Below are 21,905 nucleotides of genomic sequence, written 5' to 3' on the forward strand. Positions count from 1 at the left end.
CATTTCTTGCCGGTAAGGACTACTTACACTTTGACACAGTATGCAGAGCTTTACATCAGAGAGATTGTTAGACTGCATGGCATACCAGTGTCTATCGTGTCAGACAGAGATCCGAGATTCACATCTGCGTTTTGGAAGAGTCTGCACACGGCTATGGGGACTAGGCTACTGTTCAGTACAACATTTCATCCCCAGACAGATGGTCAGTCTGAGAGAGTGATCCAGGTGCTCGAGGATCTTCTGAGAGCTTGTGTCATTGATTTTCGGGGCTCTTGGGAGACTAGACTGCCATTAGTGGAGTTTACCTATAACAACAGTTTTCAGTCGTCTATAGGTATGGCTCCTTATGCAGCATTGTATGGGAGGAGATGTAGATCTCCTGTGCATTGGGATGAGGTTGGTGAGCGGATTTTGCTGGGTCCTGAGATTGTGCAGCAGACAGCTGACATAGTGACTCAGATTCGAGATCGGATGAGGACAGCGCAGAGTCGGCAGAAGAGTTATGCGGATGCCAGACGACGCGATTTGGAGTTCGCGGTAGGTGATCATGTATTCTTGAAGGTGTCACCTATGAAGGGAGTAGCGCGTTTTGGACGGAGAGGCAAGCTTAATCCGAGATATATAGGGCCATTCGAGATCTTGGAGCGAGTTGGCACGTTGGCCTATCGTTTAGCTCTACCTCCAGGGCTAGCGGCAGTGCACAACGTGTTCCATGTATCCATGCTTCGGAGATATGTCTCCAACCCGTCGCATGTATTGGATTTTGAGCCCTTACAGTTGCCACCAGATCTTGTTTACGAGGAGAGACCAGTGCGGATCTTGGCTAGAGAGGAGCGGAGGCTTAGGACGCGGGTCATACCGATGGTCAGAGTCCAGTGGCTGAATCACTCGGAGGAGGAAGCTACTTGGGAGACCGAGGAGGATATGAGGACTCGCTACCCGGAGTTGTTCGGGTAAGTACTTTAATTTCGAGGACGAAATTCAATTTAAGGGGGGGAGAATTGTAACACCCGGTATTTTTAATTACATAAAGCCGCCTGCATAATTAGGATATTTAATTATTTAAATTTATGATTTATGGGTTAAATAATTATGTGAATTAGTTATGCATGATTTAATTTATTTTTTTAAAGCATTTAACCCATGATTTTTAGTATTTTTATTATTTAATCGCGTAGACGGGACCGTGGACGGACGAGATGACAACTTTCTACCCAAATTATTTTATGAGCCTTTTTGGAGCCTTAAAATATTATTTTGAGTTTTATTATCTCAAAATTTTAAGTATTTAATTTTATTTAATTTTAGGGATCATTTTTATCCAAAATTAGTCAAAATATTGACTTTTTAGTATTTTTAAAATTTCCCTAAATTAATATTTCGAGATTTATTTTATGTTTCAGATTTTTTTTAAAGGTTTCTTTTAGAGTTTTAGTTGAGTTATATTTTATATATATATTATATCCTTAATTATATAATTAATTACCCTATTTTCTATTAAAATAAAACCTAAATCTACCCAACCCCACCCAAAACCTCACGTCACTCTCAACTTCAGCCGCCACCCCCACTCATTGCCTTCATCCTCTCGACCCAGCAATCCCAGAGAAGCCATAGCCAAGAGGTTCGAAGCTCCAAAAGCCCGTATTTTCGTCCCGTCGTCCCGGAACCGTCCCACGCTCGTGTTTTCTCGTCATCTACGGTGAAAGGCATGATTTTCTTCCCTTTTTAAATCCTATATCAGTGTATGTATGTGTGGGTGTGTAGGACCGAGATTCATCATGTTTGGACAGCAAGTTTTCAAAATTTATTTCTCTATTGCACTCGGTTGGCATTTTGATGATTCATGCTCACGTTTTCTTGTTCATGGCTGGGTGGGCTGCTGGTACATGGTTAGAGGGGTTCCTTGGGGTCCCTAGGGTCGAGTAGTAGGGTCGGACAAGGGCTGGAACGGGCTAGGTTCGGCCTGGACCGATCTGAACATGGCTGCCCATTTTTCTGCGCAGTTTATTGTTCTTGAGTAGAATGGTTCGGGCTCCTGTTCCTGGCTGCATGGGGCTGGGGCCTGGTCAGGTTGGGTCCGCCCGGACGTGGGCTACGTCCGGGCGGCGGCGCTCCGGCCAGGGGCGGCCGGAGCCGGCCGGCAGCAGGCCAAGAAGGCCTGCTGCTCACGGCCGAGAAGCAATGGGAGAGGGGGGATCGGGTTGGGCTGGGTTAGGGGTCTGGGTCGGGTCTGAGTGGTCCGGGTCGGGTCGGTTAGGTAGTGGGTCGGGTTAGTGAGTTCGGGTCCGAGTTTGGTGGGCCGGGCTCGAGTATTTTTATTTTTAAAGTATTTTACGAATTTATGGGTTTTTGAGTCAAATAAATTGAAATAAAATTATTTGGACCCCCAAATAATTTTATTAGGACTTTTAAAATTTTAATTAAGTTATTCCATTAATTTTAGGGACTTTTGGGCCCATAAAAGTTATTGGGCCAGTCTTCGAGTTTTTGGGCCCAATGGGCCAGTTTAGGTGTTTAATGGGCCTAATTAAATCTCAAAATTTATTTGGGCTCCATTTAATTACTTTGGGTTGAGTTTAATTATTTTGGGCTTAATTAAATTAATTAAGTGAGTCCATTAATTTTTATGGGCCTTGGGGGCCCATGGAAGTTATTGGGCCAACCTTCGGGTTTTTGGGCCCAATGGGCCAGTCTAAGTTGTTATTGGGCTTAGTGAATTTTAATGGGCTTTATTAATTTAATTGGGCTTAGAATAATTATTTGGGCTTAAAGTTTAAGATATTGGGCTTAAGTATGTTAATGGGCCAGATTTAAGTTAATGGGCTTGAGTGTAGGGCCAACAGTCCAGAACCATCCATGAGAAAAATTGCATGTGTCCTGATTATATATTTAATTATTTTTATGCATTTAAGTTATTTTAATATTTATATGTTAGTAAGAAAAATTAAATTAAATATATATGAAGGACACACAATTTATTTAAGTACATGCATTCATGAAATCAATTTTTATGATATGATTTAATTTCTATGGCTGAGCAAATAAAATATTTTAGGTGGAAATTGAAGTAGTGTGGCCATTTATGTATGGGCAGTTTCTGCCATTTATGTATGGGCAGTTTTCTGCCATTTATGTATGGGTGGTTCGCCACCAGCCTCGTACGATGGTTTCTTAGACTGATCAGTCGCACTATGGGTCACACTTACGGATAGGACCATTCGATGTTCAGAAAATAAATGCTCAACAACTTATGTATGTATGATATTATGTATGTTATGTATGTTTATTTATGTAATTTATGTTATGTAATTTTTAAGCATGCTCATTCATGTATATGTATGTATTAGTATTAAATTGATTTAAATTATTTTAAACCCTTGTTAGTATGCATGTTGGGCCTCTAGGCTCACTACACTGATATGGTGCAGGTGAGTACGTAGAGGAACAGGTTACTCCTACCGGTGGTGAGGACGTATGAGCAGCGCTGCAGTAGCCCCGTGACCGTGACAGCTTCTGAGTCACCATGTTTGAGTGTCATGATACATTTTAATATTTTTATTGGTTGAGGTTTATTGGAATATTTTATTAAATATTTTTAGTGCATGACACATTTTATTATTTTATTTATGCAGTATATTTTTAATTCTAGGGTTGACTCAAATGTTTAATTATTTTAAGGATTGCATTTTTCTTAAGTATTTAATTATTTATTTATTTAGTCATGTATTTATTTTAAATATTTTATTCTGTGCATATATGTATGGGCATATATGTACATATTTTATTTAGTAGTATAAAAAAAAAAAAAATTTCCGCATATTTATTTATTATAGAGTTAGGGTCGTTTAATTAAATGTCATAATTTCTTGTTTTTTATAATTTATATTTTGTACATTTTAATATATATATCTATATCTATAAGTATCAAATACATGAACTACGAAGAAATGTGTGGAAAAAACTAGTCGGCAACGAGTCTCACGTCCTTGTTGCCACTTGCCCGTTGTCCCTTTATGTTTCCCAAATTGTTCGTTTGGTCCAAATCATGGATCAAAAGAATTGGTCCCTCTATGATGAGTATTCTAAAAACTTTTGGCGAAAGAATAATTAGATTTTAAATCGACATTCGAAACTTCAACGCATAATTAATTCATTCGGGAATTTGACATGATCACTCTATATATATTCTCCGGAAAAATATTATGTTTTATCGGGTATATATGTTGCATTCGGTGGAATAACAATCCTTAGATCAGTGGACATCACACGATTTCATTTACTCGTGTCTTAATACAAGAGCTATGCTCTAATTAAAATAAAACTCTGGGTGCGACATAATATATGTCATTAATTATTTGAACATCTCATGTCACGAGTGTTATCCGACGAAATACAAAATAATCTAGTTGATCATTCCAAGAGAGTCATGACTTATTTTGGAGAGATCGAAATGAGTACACGGATATATAATTCAATTGATTTTTAAAATTTATTTAGAAAAAGGCACAAGAATCTTCATCAACTTTTCGAAAAGAAAAAGGAAAGAGTCTTCCTCAACCATATTCCTATATACGTATCAATATTTTTCAGAAAAAAATGTTCATTATGCGCAAACTTTTTAGTTTTCCATATCAAGATTTTATTATTTTTACACTGGTAAACTACCAATTGTATAAATCTCAAGTTGCTAGCTACCCCACGAAGATTGGGATATATCACTCCTCATGAATTCGCATGGTTGCAATACGTGTGACACATAATTAATCTTTAACAACAGTCAACATGCAAGTCCGTATGGTACACAAATTTCGAAAAATTTAATCCAGTCGATCTGAAATAACAGTGTGTGTTAATAACAGGAGCTAGCATTTTCTTGCCATGTTCAAGTAGCTAGCTAGTTTTTAAATCTGACAGGCAAGAAAACAAAGGGAAAACTAGAAGCCAAAGCTGACAGTAATTTAATCACAAACCTTATCCTCAAACTCATGTGGTTGTTTCTGTTCTTTCCCTGTCCCAATCTCAGCCTACAAAAACCCACAAGTACTCAACCCAAGCATTACACCAATCACCATCGAATCTCTCGAAATGGGAGTCGCCGAAGAAGCCCACAACGTGCGTGCGCTAGGCTCCGGCCACCAGACCATAGTCCTCGGACACGGCTTCGGCACCGACTAATCCGTGTGGAAGCACCTCCTCCCGCACCTCGTCGACGACTACCGCGTCGTGCTCTACGACAACATCGGAGCCGGGACGACCAATCCCGACTACTTCGATTTCGAGAGATACTCCAGCCTCGAGGGATATGCCCACGATTTGATCGCCATAATGGACGAGCTGCAGGTGCAGTCGTGCATATACGTCGGCCACTCTGTTTCGGCCATGATCGGGGCCATCGCCTCCATCACGCACCCTCATCTTTTCTCCAAGATCGTGGCCATTTCCGCTTCTCCCAGGTATCTGAACGACGTGGATTACTTCGGAGGATTCGAAGAAGAAGATCTCCGACAGCTGTTCGATGCCATGAGATCGAACTACAACGCATGGTGTTCCGGATTCGCCCCCTTAGCCGTCGGAGGAGACATGGAAGCTGCCGCCGTTCAGGAATTCAGCCGGACCCTATTCAACATGAGACCCGACATAGCATTGAGCGTGGCGCAAACCATATTTCAAAGCGACGTGAGACCATATCTAGGACATGTAACGGTCCCCTGTCACGTGATACAGAGCATCAAGGACTTGGCCGTGCCGGTGGTGGTTTCCGAATACCTCCACCAAAACCTCGGCGGCGAATCGATAGTCGAGGTTATGTCGACCGATGGCCATTTGCCGCAGCTGAGCTCGCCGGATGTGGTGACTCCGGTGCTCCTCAGGCATATTAGATATGATATTGCGGTTTGACTCGACTCATTTGTGTTTTTTGTTTGATTTGATGAATTTGTTTTGGGAATTGGATTAGTGATTTGTTGTATTCTTTTTCGTGTTTCTATTTCTTGTATTGTTATTGCTAAAAGAAAGGTGAAGTATTTTGGATGGATACATGTGAAAGAGTTTTTATTCCCCATATATATTTACTTTACGTGGATTTCATATTTAATTAATCAGAAAAATAAGTTAAAAGACATTTAAAAACATAAATTTCAAATCCATAATTTCATTTTTTTTTAATTGAGACCTCATATAGATTTTATATTACTGATTAATATCATCGATTCATGACAATATTAATTTTTTTTTATTTCAAAAACGTTAAATTTCATTACAGTTATAAGTTATGAATCACCCATAACTATCATGAAACTATTTCATAATAGAAGTGCTATTAGTCATATTTGTGTTTCATCGAGGATTCGAGGGTAAATCTTCAACATGTAATGAAAAAAAAATCACTTACTCGATATTGTATTTTTTTTTGGGGTCATTTTCTCAAAAAAGTAATGTCTAAATGATGGAAACACGTTCCATGTCCAAAGATGGAAATACAAATAATAGACTCAAGGTTTCGTTTGGACATATAATTTAAAAACGTTTTTAGTGTTTTATAAGTAAAAAAAGCTTAAAATATGTATTGGATAAAAGTTTTGTAAAATATTTTTGAAAACTATTTTTTAAAAAGTGTTCTATAAGTATGGTTTTTGAAGAACACTTGAAATGTGTTTTTAGATGTTTTTAAATAAAAAATGAAAGACAAAGATGAATAACTTGAAGTTTGTAATGTTAAAATGTTTTTATAGAATAGTTATCCAAACACATATTTATTTTTAAAACAACTTTAAAAATATTTTATAATTTTTTTTTAAAAAATCACTTTTATAAAAATATTTTATAAGTACATATCCAAACGAAAGATGAGTTCAAAATCAGTAAATCACCTCGATATATATTATATTAATTTATTAAAGATCTATATAAAATTTTTGATGTAATTTTTCCTTTTTTTAAAAAAAAAAAATATTGTAATTGGGCTGGGCCTCATTCCTGTGAAGTGTAAACTTTTTTTATCACGGGATATGTTGTGTGGGATGGGCCACGGGTCGGATCCGTTAATTGAAATTACAGAGACACCCTTTGTGAAATATTTGTCAAAATCATCTGCCGGATGTATAATTTCTGATTCCAATTTTCTCCCCACTCTCATTTCTCAGTCTCCTTGCCCAAAATTCAAGCAAAGAACGAAACTAATTTATACAGCCGCACCTGATCTATTCACTCTTCTTTATCTTGTTTAATTCAGATTTTTTGCCACCAATGGCGACGGCGGATCGGATTGAGCTCGCTAAGCTGTGTTGCTCGAAGGATTGGTCAAAGGCAATCCGCGTTCTCGATTCTCTCCTTGCTCGGTCCTGCGTTATCCAGGACCTCTGGTAATTTTGATTTGGATTTTGTTTTGCTATTTTATTTTTTGTTCTTAGATAATGGTTTCGTGCGGTGATCTATGATTTTGATTTATTTGGTCTTCGGTTGTGATGATGTGAATTCAGCAATCGAGCGTCCAACTATGGATGGTTGGATTTTTTGAAATGATATGTTGAATTTTATATTTTGAGTTCAACAATCAAGGTTTTTTGTTCAGCCCAGGACTTGCTATTTTAGTGCAAACTCTGGAGCACTTGGTTTTCGAAAAGTGTTATGCTGAATTTTTTTTTTTTTTCTTGGTGTGTGTGTCTGCATGTGCTTTTCTGTTGCGATGTGCTGATGTTGCATTCAGCAATTGCACATTCGGGTTTTGCTGATTGGATCTTTGGAAGTCGACGTGCAGCGTGCTGAATTTGATATACTTTTTATGTTTTCATTGTGGTGATGTGAATTCAGCAATCGAGCGTTTTGCTATAGCCAATTGGAGTTGCATAAGCATGTGATAAAGGATTGTGATAAGGCGTTGAAGCTTGATCCTACACTTCTCCAAGCCTATATACTAAAAGGTAAATCTTTCAATCATTTCTCGACATTTTTAATGAGCTGACTTAGGTGGATGAGAAACTATGGAATCAGATTTCATGAAAAATTGTACTAGGATCAAGCATGGAATTTGAAATGGTATTTTTCAGTATCTCAGGTGAGTTTATGGAGTGCCTTAAAATGTGAGTTAGTTTTGGTCAACTTTTGCTAATTCATGTGGGATATGTAGAAATATAAATAAGACGCTAGGGTAGTTATCTTCAAGGTGTATCATTGCTGTTACTTGTTGCAGCGTGAGCAGCACAATTACAGAGGCAAAATGTTGGTTATTCCTTGTAGTTCTCTGGTTTTGGTTTAAAATTGGATTACACATAATAAAAAGGATTTTCATTGCTAATTTATTGTAACCTAATGTTGCACTGGAATGAAATGATTTCAAATCCATGGATTTCGATTATAATTTAATTGTTAATAATGAAAATTAGAGAAATCTTAAATCCATTAGTTATTTACATATTAGTTACACAGAGTAAAATGGATTTCAAATGATATCATTATTGGGTGAACAAATCCATCCTTATTAAAATGAATTATTATATAAACATGAAAGAACTGAATTTGATGTTTATGACGTTACTTCTCTAAACAACAAAAATACATTTGAATATATTTGAAATCCATGGATTTGAAATACTTTCATCCAAACGCAACCTAAGTGTAAACTGTACTTGTAGGATACAGACACAAATTTTTAAAGGTTTAAAATTGGTGAACCATCCTGTTATTCTATGTCTCAAGTGTTTAAATAAATGAGATTTATTGCCACTTTGAATCCAGGTGTAGAATTATTAAATGCAGGTTAAGGAAAAATGAATGCTGTATGTTCTTTAGGAGGAGTTCTTTCCTATGATTGTCATAACTGTATGAGGAGGCTAATGATTTTTCAAAATGAAACATCACTTTAATTGTCACACGATTAATTTCATTATTCACTATTAAATTTCAAAGTTTCTTTCATTGTTTTATTCTACGTGACTTTACATTGAAAATTGAACATTCATTTCCTCAACTTGATCTGAATTCTTTGAGTTCCAGGTCACGCATTTTCTGCTCTGGGAAAAAAAGAGGAAGCTCTTTCAGTGTGGGAGCAAGGTTATGAGCATTCTGTTTCTCAGTCTGCAGACCTAAAACAACTTTTGGAGTTGGAAGATCTCGTTAGAATTGCAAAACAAAGTTCTACTTCTACCTTCTCGAACCATGAGATGGAGTCAGCCGATTCGTCATTGCCTGTATCGGGATCTATTATTTCAGTGGAATCAAGTGAAGTATCGGAAAGGCATGTCAGATCAAATGGAAAAATTGTACCGTTTAGCAAGTCAAGTGATCGATGGGAGGTCACTGACAGAGTGAACAACCAGACAGGTCTTAATGTCAATGGAACTAAAGTGCTTGACAGTCAATCGAGCAAAAAGCAAGAGAGTAACGAAACCAAAACTAATGGGATGCGTGACAAGACTAATGGAATATATGACAAGTTTGCAGGAGATTCTATATTGAGTGATTCAGCCGAATCATGCATTGATTCTTCAGTGCTTTGTAATGATTCTATTGATTTGTCTGATATCTGCAGTTCATCATTTAATTTATCTGACATTCATCGTGAATTGATTGATGAGGACAAAAAGAGCAAAAAGTTCTGTGTTGCACGGATATCAAAGAACAAGTCTATTAATGTAGATTTTAGATTATCAAGGGGCATTGCACAGGTAATTTCCTCTGTTTTCTTGGTATTATGATGAGTGAAATAGATCCATTTTTGGTTAGTAATCATAACTTTAATTGGCGATCTTTGTTTCTAATGTTTCAGAATTACTTTGATGGTAATTTTGTTTAATTTTTTCTTGTTATCAAATAGATACTTCATTTTGTTTTTACCTTTCATAACTTTCAAGTATGCCATGTTTTGTCATTTAGTGCAATTTGAATTTGTATGTTTTCGATAGAACAACTGTGAGGGTTTGGAATTTTGCACCACTGCTGGAAGTTACCCTCGACTGGGAATTAATGTTTGTAAATTTTTTTTTTGAAGAAAATGTGTTTTTCTTTTTGGATGTTTCATACCATGCGAAGGATAGAAAACATGAATCCTGGTGCTTTTGTATCTTTCAGGTTGTAACTTGCCAAACATTAATTAGTAAACAGGTTACTTTGTGTTGTATCCTACTGCTGCTTTTTCATCGGTTCACTTGGTGATTTTTTATCCCATAATTTTACGTGTCTTAAGAAATCAAATAACTTGATCTATTTGGTGAAAAGTGGTCCATTTACCTTCAAAAGACACCTAGAGCCAGATTTCTAATGGCTTATTTGAGACTGGGGGAATTTATTTTGCACGCCATTTTAAACCTGGTGTTTTGTTAATTATAAATGATTCAAAATTGTTATTGTTCTTTGCATCGTTAAAGATTGGTGTTCTTTTTACCCAGTAATTTATGAACTCTATATTTTTGCAGGTTAATGATGGAAACTATGATCAGGCCATATCTATGTTTAACAAGGTTGATAATTTTTTTCCCCCAAGTTTGTCATACATTTCATATACGGTATACCCAATGTTTCTCCATGTTTTGTGGTTGGGTGCCAAAAATAATATTTGCCAAAATGCTCGTGTCTCAGGCATTCATGTTTTGCTTCATGTTTCAGATACTACAGGAAGATCCTGATTACCCAGAGGCACTAATTGGAAGGGGAACAGCTTATGCTTTTCAACGAGAATTACATACTGCTATTGCTGATTTTACGAAGGTATGTTTTCTACAAATCCTGTGTTGGGGTAAAACTTAGTCTTTAAAGTTGGATTCAGAACATGATTGTTTTGAACAGGCAATACAATCAAACCCATTAGCTGGTGAGGCTTGGAAACGTAGAGGGCAAGCCCGAGCAGCCTTGGGAGAATCTGCTGAGGTATAATTACTTTGTCTTTTATTTTGAATCTATCTTTTTGGAAGGAATTTTTGTTTAGTACTTTTCGTTTGGGCTTTGTCTATGCTAGCACATGGGCAACTTTCTCCATCAAACCCTCTGTAAATCTTCAATCAAAGCAATTTGCAGCATTCATTGTGTGAAAAACTGTATGTAATACATGTCCAAGAAGCAGTATACAGCCCCCTATCTGGACTCCCAGGATTCAACATTGTCCTCTGTTTTTGTCATTTGATAACATTATCGAGCAACCATTAATTTCACTATTGATCTTTGATACTCTAACCAAACCGATGATTGACTGTAACTATTTTATATGCCATTGATTTTTCTGTTTAACACGTGTCGCGTGCTCTAATCAACTGTAAAATTTGTAGCGGCACATAGATTTGTCATTTTCAGTAGATGTCACCAAATTTTGTTACGGCTTCTCTCTCCAGGAAGCAATTGAGGGTGGTATGTTTAGCTTTGTTTTCACTGCTTCCAGTGACCTGTTTTGAAAAAAATGATTTATTTTTTTTCCTTTTGAAAAAGTATTAGGACATGAAGTGTATGTTTGGTTTTGATTTTGTCTTTTAAAAAAACTTAATAGTGGTCAAATCATATGAACCTTTGTTTGGTAACTGATCTTTTAATGGTATGTTGATTTTTGTATGTGTATTATGTTATAACATTTTATAATTTCATATAATGTAACAACGTTGTATTTTTTAGGAAATATAGAAATAAAAGTCAATCTGAAAATGAGTTTTTAGAAAGTGATATGAACATAAGATGGTGGGCTTTGCTTTTCTAGATGAGAATTGGTTTATAGAACAAAATTAAACGTATATTAGAAAATTGGTCTTTAGAAAATATTAGTTGAGTGTGACCTTGGTGAGGTTATTTTCAGTAGCAACTTTCTTACGAAGATTTTTTAAAATTAACTTGGATCGATATAACGTTGTTGGTCATGGTAGTTTGAGGATAGGAGGATGCAATTCAATAGAGATTGAATCGACGATTTAGAGATGGTTGGTACTGAGGCTTTGGTTGGGGTTGGTGGAATGACATTTGGTGGCAGAAGCCAACGCTGTTGACATTTTGTTACCATAAATATTACATGAGAGTTGCATTGACATTCATTCAGGATCCATTGGATCCTTATGGAGATATCATAAATTAGTGATTATGCCAGCAGAGTTTGTGGGAGTGTCTTTTTTGCTTATGTTCCTAGGCATTAACCTGCCATTATTTCTTGGTGTCACAGGCAATTGCTGACTTGACAAAAGCATTGGAATTTGAGCCAAACTCAGTGGACATATTGCATGAAAGGGGTACTTATGATGACTCGATATTTTATGCTGTTGTTTTATGATTTGTTTCATATTACTTATCATTTTCTTAAAGATCATGGTATTTCAAATTAAATAAATATAACCAGTGTTCCTGGCTATCTCTACAAGTCTGGCAAAGGCCAAGTGTATGGTTGTGGATGGGGAAAAACCGAAAAAGAGATCATAACATTTATTTTCAGAACAAGTTAATAACTTATTTGAAATTTATGATGGAGAAGAGGCAGACAATAAACGTTATTTGAAAGTTCTAAGCAACAATTTAATACAGAAGCGCACAAATTTTAACTGCAGAAGAGACAAAATACAACAGAACTCCCATCAGCAACAAAATTTAGAAATTTCAAATATTGTGCAAAAGAAAAATTATAGGGCTTCACAATTTGTATGGACGCATACTGTTGCATTGCAACTAAAAACTGGCTCTGGACGGAGGCACATAAGGTAGTTTTTCTTTTCCATCATAACATATTAATCATGAGCAGAATTAATGAGCCCTTGTATTGTGTGTTAAGCTTTAACATATTAAGCCAATACTGGCTGATTTCTGCTTTAACATTGTTAGGAAACCGGCATCTAGACCTATTTCTTGCATATTGTGCTTATCGTGAAAGATGAAGGCTCCTTTATTTTTCTTAATATTATTTTTTCCCTCTTTAAATTGCTTGTTACTTTGCTACATGTTACAGAAGTAATCATGTAATAAAATACTTTGCAGGTATTGTAAATTTTAAATTTAAGGATTATGAAGCTGCTGTTAATGACTTAACTGCATGTGTAAATGTTGACTCAGATAACAAATCTGCATACACTTACCTGGTCAGTCCAATACAACCAAGCTTCAGTTGTTACTTTTGTTTAGCAAAGTAAATGGCTTACACAAAAATGCGTAGTGACAAATTGCATCTGGTTTGTTTCATAGGGTTTGTCTCTATCCTCACTTGGTGAATATAAAAGAGCTGAAGAGGCACACCTGAAAGCAATCCAAATCGATCAAAATTTCCTTGAGGCTTGGACTCATCTTACACAGGTATCAATGAGTGAACATGTAGTTGTATATGCTTTCTTACCTTTCTTCTGCAAAGAATGATTCACAACTTATGTGGCATACTCTCAGAAAGCAAATAAATATCTCAATCTTTCTGCAAGTAGAGAGCCTAGAATTGAAACAAACTCAGTGCCTCCTTTTCATCTGTGTTTCTAAACTTTGGAAACTATGTTGATAATGCACATGGCAAACTAAAATTGGTCACATGCCTCATATGGCAAACTAAATTTTTTTACAGTCCTCACGTGAGAGCATTGTTAAATTATAATGCAAAAATTTCATTCAGACACATCTTTAAGCATCTCAGAATTTTAGTTTCTTATCAGATCCTAATGTATCTTTCTTGACAGTGGCTAACTTATCAGACACCTAGTATTATTCATATTTCCAAATCCCATTTATTTCACTGTGGTGATCCACATCATCATCCTTTCTACTTTTTCCTCTGTTTTGACAGTGAAGGAACATGGTGATTTTCTTAAAACTTGATTTGTACTTACAATCCAGCACAGTTTGTTGTTTCAGTATTTATTAGAATGATATCTCCTTTTATGTAAATTGCAAATTGCTCGTGACGCTAAATCCTTTCAGTTCATGGCAGTTTGTTAGAGTGCATAGATTTCATACTTATATCTTATGAAATCAGATGAACAAGAATTCTTGGTGATGTTTTGAATTTTTTGGCAGTTTTATCAAGACATGGCGGATTCAGAAAAGGCTCTACAGTGCCTTCACGAGATCCTTCAAATTGATGGAAGGTACACCATTTCTATGGTGTTTTAGTTTCCATGCTTACATCTGGCGCTTTCCAATATGAGTACTTGTTTGAGTGACTGAATACTACGTATTGAGGAATTAAAACAATTATTCGGTAAATTATGTTATGAATTTACTTCTTTCCGTTATGTTACTTGTTTCCCCACTATGTTTCTCCATTTTTGTTATCTCATCTAGTGCTCCCCCATAATGGTTTTTCGTTACTGGCATTTAATTATATATTGAGCCGGGGATACAGCTTGTGAATTTCTGTTGAATTTCTTTCTAGATGCTGCCCATTTGGCCACTATCTGTCAACAATTAATCCTTCACCTTAGCTTTGGAACCCTATCATCTCTTTCTTATGCATGAATTCTGACACACTTAATGTATCCATCACTAAGTTATCCCTATTCTATCTATGTTTCCTGTCTGAGGAGTATAATTAAATTATGAAGGTGTATTTTTTTTATTTATATCTTCAGTGCTCTTCCTGATATATAGGCTGGAATAAGTGTTTTAAGAAGCCTAGTTACATGTTTCCAAGCATTGATTGTGAAAAGAGCTTCATAAGCTTGAGGCGATGGGATATGAATAGATTTGATTCATAGATGCAGATGAAGCATGTTAAAATTATTGTTGTCTGTAGGTATGCCAAAGCTTATCATCTACGGGGGCTACTACTCCATGGGATAGGGGAACACAGGTACAAATTTTGAAAGCATCTATTATTGACATAGTATTTCATATAAAGCTACAAGGGCCAGGTATTGTGGTAAATTACTGTCAAGTGTTTGGAACCCAAGATGTAAAATTACATTTATTTTGTGATCATGCTCTCTGACTATTCTGAAGTTTTTGTTTCAGTTATTTTGAAACTTCAGTCTTTGAATACATTTCCTGTCAGATCCTTTAATTTCCAATCCAATGTGTTCTGTTTTTATTTGTTTAATTATCTCACATATTTTTTAATAGGTCTCAATAATTTAGATGTATTTATGTTTATGTGTTATCATGTATGTATCTTTTAAATAGTGTGCTTGGGTTTGATATGACCATCACTTGCAGAGTGTTTGCATGTATTATAATTTGACTGATCTCTAATTCTATTTCTAATTTTTGGTCAAAGGAGTGCAATCAAGGAATTATCAGTGGGATTGAGCATTGAGAGCTCCAATATTGAATGCCTTTATTTAAGAGCGTCTTGCTATCACGCCATTGGAGAATTTAAAGAGGCTGTATGAGAATCTCTCTATTTTTTGTTTCATTTTGCACCATAGTGTTCTCTCAGTGGTTTTGTTAATATGTAAATATTTCTTTTTCAGTTTATAGTCTCTCACATTTTGTGAATTTCATCATGCAGGTGAAGGATTATGATGCGGCTTTAGATCTTGAATTAGATTCAATGGAAAAATTTGTGCTCCAGTGTTTAGCCTTCTACCAGGTGATTTATTTTTCATTGTGATATCATTTGGAAAAAGCTTCTGGTCATTTTTTTTAATTACAAGATTTAATTGATAAAGGTTTATGTGTAAGTAAGATCACAGAGATACTACTTGTACGCTTCTCAAAATACCTATGGTTCTGATCAAAACTATAAATTTGAAAGTTGTTTAATCGCATTACTGCAAATGGTCTGCTCATTGCTGGCCTTGGTTCCTCATAAGGAAATGGGTTTGCCTGAATTTTATGAAAGAGTTGGTTTCTGAGAGAGAGATTCTGAGGTTACACTTTACACTCAGCAAGATGTAAAGTGAATGGACATTCTCTAGACTCTAGTCATTTCATGTCCTTGTTTAATAGACCTTTTTCCTTTATGTTTATCATGTCACTGTCTTAGAGTTGTAATATATGGTGATCAAAGCCTTGCTTTGCAGAATATATGTTGAATTCTTGGTGAATTCAGTCTATATAGAAGTTTCTGGAGGTATATTATGACTGTAGATCTTACAGGTTTAGAAGTATAGCCACATGTAAAGCGTCTAAATATGTGAAGTTTGTGACACTGACCTAACTAATTGTGGTAGCTGGATAAGCATTTTCATCATTACTGTTTTGATATAAATGAATCTTATACAGACATCAGAACTATTGGAGTTAACCATTGCCTTGAATAAATTTTCTATTATGTTCTTGCAGAAAGAAATTGCTTTATACACGGCTTCAAAGTACAACACTGAATTTAGTTGGTTTAACCTTGATGGTGATATAGATCCCCTATTTAAGGTAAAATATGATTTGTAACCTTTTCTTTCGTTATCTATTTCCTTCCGTCACATTGTTTTACATATTTTTTGTTCTTTTGCTACCTAAGTATTGTGTGATCACCAATGAACGTTGAAATAGCATTAGAACAAGAGAGAAGACCGATTTGCGCAGGAAGAATGAAATATCTATATAATTAATGCAAAACATTGTTAGAGATGCTTGGTGGTAAATTGTGTGTGATTAGTAAATGGTTGCTTTTGTTAAGTGTTGGACCATGTGTTTTATTTTGAGCGTGAATTGTGAACGAGCTTCTGAGTTGAGAGGATTGAATTGTCGTTGAACGATGTTTATCTAATTCACTTTAGCTCAAAACATGTGACTGCAGAGCATGGATTTATCATTAAACGAGACTGTGAAAGGGTTATCTATTCATTTTAGCACAGAAAATTTGTTATGTATTCTTGTTTCATTATTCGTGCTCCTCCCAACTTTTCCTAGGAATATTGGTGCAAAAGGCTGCATCCGAAGAATGTGTGTGAAAAAGTGTACAGGCAACCTCCTTTGCGGGATTCTTTAAGAAAGGGAAAGCTGAAAAAGCAAGAATTTGCGCTCACAAAACAAAAGGCTATGCTTTTACAATGCGCAGATTCTATTGGCAAGAAGATTCAGTATCATTGCCGAGGATTTCTACACAATAGACGCCAGGTGATTCACATTCAAATGAGTTGGTATAGAAAAATGATATAATTTTTCAACGCTGTACTGTCCGATTTTTTTTAATTTTCATGAAACTTACATTATCTTAAGCATTTGGTCATTCCAGACATTTGGCACGATTTAGGGAAAAAAAAATTTCATGATGATTTATTTAATTTATGTATGTCACTCATGCCTTTCTTCCCTTCAATAGATACTCTATGAGTTAGATTCCTATTTCTTCACTGCAAGGTGGCTCAAGTCATGCATATGTTTCTAGTTCGTTTATTTTTTCATAAGAAGTTCTTAATTTGATTAATTGTGTATATATGTGCAAGGATAAGAAAAAACTTCAAAATGAAACTTCCTGATTGATGTAAATGTCCAAATATCTGACAAGGGATATGTAGCGTGCTAATTTATTTGACAAGAATGATTTTATGAAGTGTGCGGAATTGTCAAACTGAACTACAAACATAACTGTGTGTGTGTGTGTGTGTGTGTGTGTATTATGGAACTCAAAGCTACGCTCAACATGCCACTGCTGTTTTGTGTACGGGAAAGTATAATATGTTAAAATACTTTTACTGTGGGTACGTCCGGGAGGACAATCTATTGTGCAATTAAATTAGAACTTGTCCATGCAATTTGTTGTGGATTAAGTCTCGTTTTTTCTACACATTCTACGTGGTGTGTGATTATTGTGGCATTTTCATTACTTTGGAGGAGGCGACAGCAACTTGGTATTTTAACAAATCAAAGCTTATATGAAATACTTCACAATCATTGTATTCGGTCACTGTTTGCCATTTTATTTTCTTTTTTCTTGAACCTGGTGTTGCTGCTATATATTAGCTTTGTATTAACTAATTCATTTATGTATGCATGAAATGCACCAGTACCGAATGGCTGGACTTGCTGCTATCGAGATTGCACAGAAGGTTTCAAAAGTTTGGCGTTTGCTACAAAATGAATGGAAGCAATCAAATAAAGGCGCTTCGAAGCAAAGGAAGAAAATCAGGAGAAAAGAGAAACCCAATGCTAGTCAAAACAGAGGGGGTGCTGGTTGTAGCACTAGCGGTTTTTCTGAAACATCAGCGTCCTATAGCACTACTGATGATAGATCATTTGGACATCCTTCAATGTCATGGCACAATGTTTATTCTTTGGCCTCCAAATGGAGGCAGATATCTGAACCATGTGACCCTGTTGTGTGGGTTAACAAGTTGAGGTAATTTTTAGTTTATTTACTACATCAAAGTTGGCCAACTTTAAGGGCCTTTCTTCTGTATGATTGAAACATATACCTTGTCTTGTCAAATTCTGAATATTTTGTAAATAGAAAAATCAACAGACTAGACCTTTAAGCCAAACTCAATTTCTCATTCCTTTTTATTAGTGATATCCTTAAAGTATTCATGAGTGCAAGCAACTACAACAGCTAATGATACATCGTTCTCCAATAATTAACATGCAACCTTGTATATGCAACTTTCAATGCTAAACTTTGGTCTCTGTGTTCGATTCGAATTGCTCCTTCAAGAATCTGTGTATATAACTATATATCAGCCTTATGATTTCTCTGGTTTGTACTTATTCTTGGTTTGACGATTGTCAATTACCCTGGAGATGAAAAGTCACCCTTCAATTACTGTCTTGGTGCCACATTTCTCTGTTATTTTCCTATCCCTTAGGAGTAGATGGAAAGACTTCTATGATAGTTAATTAGGAGACAAATTCTGATAATGAGAAATTAAATTGTTTAATATGCATGAATTTGTACATAAGCTTATATGTACATATGTGCCTGCATATCGACACAACAAATCATGTTTGCTGTCGTCTCTTACTTTTGGACATTATTGTGATTTAGTGAGGAGTTCAATTCTGGATTTGGTTCCCACACTCCACTTACTCTCGGGCAAGCCAAAGTCGTGCGCTACTTTCCCAATTTTCAAAGGTGAAGGATATATCTTTCTTTCTGATAAGTAGGTGCTTTGTATTTATTGTTTAAGGATTAAAAAATATTTTTCTGTTTTCTACACCGAACTCTTTTCTGAAACACAATATTGTTGTTTGTGATATGCAGAACATTAAATGTTGCTAAAGAAGTGATGCACAACAATAAGTATGTGCGAGACAAGAAGGACAACGTGATAAGTCTTCACGAAGATGAGAAGTTGCAAGAAGTGAGTTATATTGTTGTCCTGTGGGCACTTATCATCCACTGTTCATTGCAATTTAGAAAGTCAGATTTCATTATTTATGGTGAAGGGTTGGGCTTTTAGAAATTTGTTTGATAGAGATGTTGCACTACTTAGGTCAGGTGAAGAGGGGCAACACAATACTGAGATTTCATATTTTGGACCAAGAAGCTGAGAAATCCATCCGATTTTAGATGGCTTTTACGATCACATTTAATATGGTTATATTGGAGTCACACTAATCTTTCCAAATGATTTATGTTCGGAGAATTGAGTTTATTGTTGTGGATTTCATAGAACATCTTTTTTACTATTTGCATTATATAAGTAATTACATTACCACTTACATGCATGCACAGATACTGAAAGCAGAATCCTGCTCAGATCTTTATAGAACTGTGGGTGGAGACTTCTGGTTGTCTACTTGCTGTAAAAGTACTGCAGTAGAGGGGTATCTTTTTGTTTTAGTGTTCCTTAAATAATTGTATTTCTTTGTTTTTGCGTCCACTTTTTTACCTACTCGTGTTAAATTTTACCCTTCTCTTATTTCAGGAAGGATCTTGAAGGTACAAGAATCACCCTAGTAAAATCGTAAGTGTTATGATTCGTTGTTGGCTATTGTGGATTGATTATCTGTTATGACTTATATATTAGTTGCTCTATTAATGCTGGTTATTTGATGTTTAAGGGTTATGTTTGCTGATTTATTTATTTCCTTCAGGGGCGATACTGGCTTTGACTTTGCTATCAGAACACCTTGTACACCGGCGAGATGGGATGATTTTGAGGTGGAAATGACTTCTTCGTGGGAGGTATCTCTTCCAATCTTGGGACTTCTTAAGCACTACACTATATACATGAATTGAATTCTTCCTTTAGGACATTATTCAGAATAGTGCTCTTTCACCAAATTCAATGGTTAGGTTCTGTGACATCTTTTCACACACTGTTATCACTTCACTTCGTTGATGCTGTTACATGTGCATCGGTGTACATCATGTTCTGTGGCATGTGACAATGTGTTTCGTTTGATCCTATATTCTTTCATGGTTTTGGTGAATAAGAAGCTTTTTGAACAAAATATTTTTTTTCACGTTCAAACATAAAATTGCTTCTTTTAAAAAACACAGCCACATAAAGTAGGGTGATTTTTTAAGCTAAGTTTTTACACATCAAACTTAGTCTCATTGGATCCTTCTTAAGTCTGATCAAGTCTCCAGCTTCCCTGAATTGATGGAATTGAATCTACAGGCACTTTGTGATGCGTATTGTGGTGAGAATTTTGGGGCAACAGATTTTGATGCCCTTGAGAATGTTAGGGAGGCAATTCTAAGAATGACATATTATTGGTAAGGTTGAAGTTCTGCAATTTATGAATTATGATGATATTTCATTTAGGGTTTCAGTTTGTCACAGTTGATATTGAACTACCCTTTTTTAGGTATAATTTCATGCCACTGTGCCGAGGATCTGCTGCTGTTGGATTCGTGGTGTTGCTCGGCTTGTTTCTTGCGGCTAATATGGAGTTCACAGGAAGTATTCCAGCCGGCGTCCAGGTGGATTGGGAAGCAATTCTTGAATCAGATCCTGTTAACTTTGTGTCTTCTGTAAAGAGTTGGCTGTATCCTTGTCTCAAGGTCAAAACATCATGGAAAGGCTACCCTGACGTGGCATCAACTTTCGAAACAACAGGATCAGTACTTGCTGCACTGAGCACCTATTCTGATTGAGCAATTTGCACAAGTAAGTCGAATGATCTGATGTCTGTGAACTTGGAATTCTTGAATTCTGTTTTTTTTCATAAAATGGCGATAGATTGTGCATCAAGGCTTTTAAATATATATTTGACTATATGTTGTCACGTGTTTAAGTTAGACTCCATAAAAAAAAATTGTGAACTCTCGGGTCAATGTTGATAATATTGACAGTATGATCGAACCCTCTATTAACCTGCGGTAGGTGGTGCACACCCAATAAATAATCGAAAAATGATCGAACAAAGCCAGCGTCGCCTTTACTTGTTGTTAGAAGTTGGGGCATAGTATAGACTCCACAAGAACTTTGGAGTGAACATAGGGCTTGATGTGCTCTCTTCTTTAATGGGATTGCCTTTACGCTTTTCTAGCATGCTTTTGAGTCCTGAAATGCATGAATTCTAAATGTTCGAAAACAGTAAATTCCATATTCCATAATCCGCGTGAAATATGCTCCACGGCTCCACGCTCCAGCTATTCTTGAATTGGATATATACTCTCATCTTGTATATGAGTTTGACCTGTCTAAAATATTCTTAATGTTCCTTGCATTAATTCTTTATGCAGGCCGGTTTTGTGAACTTATATCCGAAACGTCAGTGGAAAATAGTGATCATAAATTGCTTTGTTTATCAACTGATTGTAATTTATGTGCTTAAATAATCTATGTAATGTATTTTATTTACTCAGTTTTTGTAATCTACTAGTATGGGGTACAAAGTAGCCCGAATTAAACTTAATTCGACGATCAAATATTATTGAAGAATTGGTCGTGTTTAGTGTTCTAAAACGTTGATACTCACATTTTAGTATTTTACCCTAATTATTTTCGTGAGAAAGCAAAGAAAGTCATGAGCCTTTTCTTGTCCCAACAGGGAATTGATAAGGCCAACGAATATATTAAACAGCACGAGTTTTTGTACGTAAATAAATAAATTTAGACCAAGGACCATCCTCTACATTTATGATGCCACAGGATCCAGCTAAACATGTCCAGAGCCGCCATCAAAATTACCTTGTGATG

At 35.9% G+C, this 21,905-nt stretch overlaps 2 protein-coding genes and 1 pseudogene across 2 annotated transcripts; all 3 read left to right on the plus strand.

Annotated features, from left to right (window-relative positions):
* The first annotated feature begins 471 nt into the window (after positions 1–471).
* On the plus strand, positions 472–957 carry LOC140888694 (uncharacterized). The gene has a single exon (XM_073296393.1). It carries the CDS (start codon positions 472–474, stop codon positions 955–957), a length of 486 nt encoding a protein of 161 aa, XP_073152494.1.
* A 3,881-nt stretch (positions 958–4,838) lies between these two features.
* LOC140892284 (karrikin insensitive 2 receptor CA-like) lies at positions 4,839–6,050 on the plus strand (annotated as a pseudogene).
* Positions 6,051–7,115: 1,065 nt separating this feature from the next.
* LOC140887971 (suppressor of RPS4-RLD 1) lies at positions 7,116–21,663 on the plus strand. Its single transcript, XM_073295622.1, has 24 exons — positions 7,116–7,364; positions 7,813–7,922; positions 8,995–9,665; positions 10,413–10,457; positions 10,603–10,704; positions 10,783–10,863; positions 12,131–12,197; positions 12,934–13,034; positions 13,138–13,245; positions 13,951–14,021; positions 14,669–14,725; positions 15,149–15,257; positions 15,383–15,463; positions 16,159–16,245; positions 16,726–16,932; positions 17,823–18,154; positions 18,797–18,883; positions 19,013–19,112; positions 19,487–19,578; positions 19,680–19,718; positions 19,849–19,939; positions 20,379–20,476; positions 20,569–20,870; positions 21,449–21,663. The coding sequence occupies exons 1-23, from the start codon at positions 7,249–7,251 to the stop codon at positions 20,855–20,857; spliced, it is 3,141 nt and encodes a 1,046-aa protein (XP_073151723.1). The 5' UTR covers positions 7,116–7,248; the 3' UTR covers positions 20,858–20,870; positions 21,449–21,663.
* Positions 21,664–21,905: the final 242 nt, after the last annotated feature.

This window comes from Henckelia pumila, chromosome 3, assembly GCF_033568475.1.
Source record: "Henckelia pumila isolate YLH828 chromosome 3, ASM3356847v2, whole genome shotgun sequence".
Lineage (NCBI taxonomy): Eukaryota > Viridiplantae > Streptophyta > Magnoliopsida > Lamiales > Gesneriaceae > Henckelia > Henckelia pumila.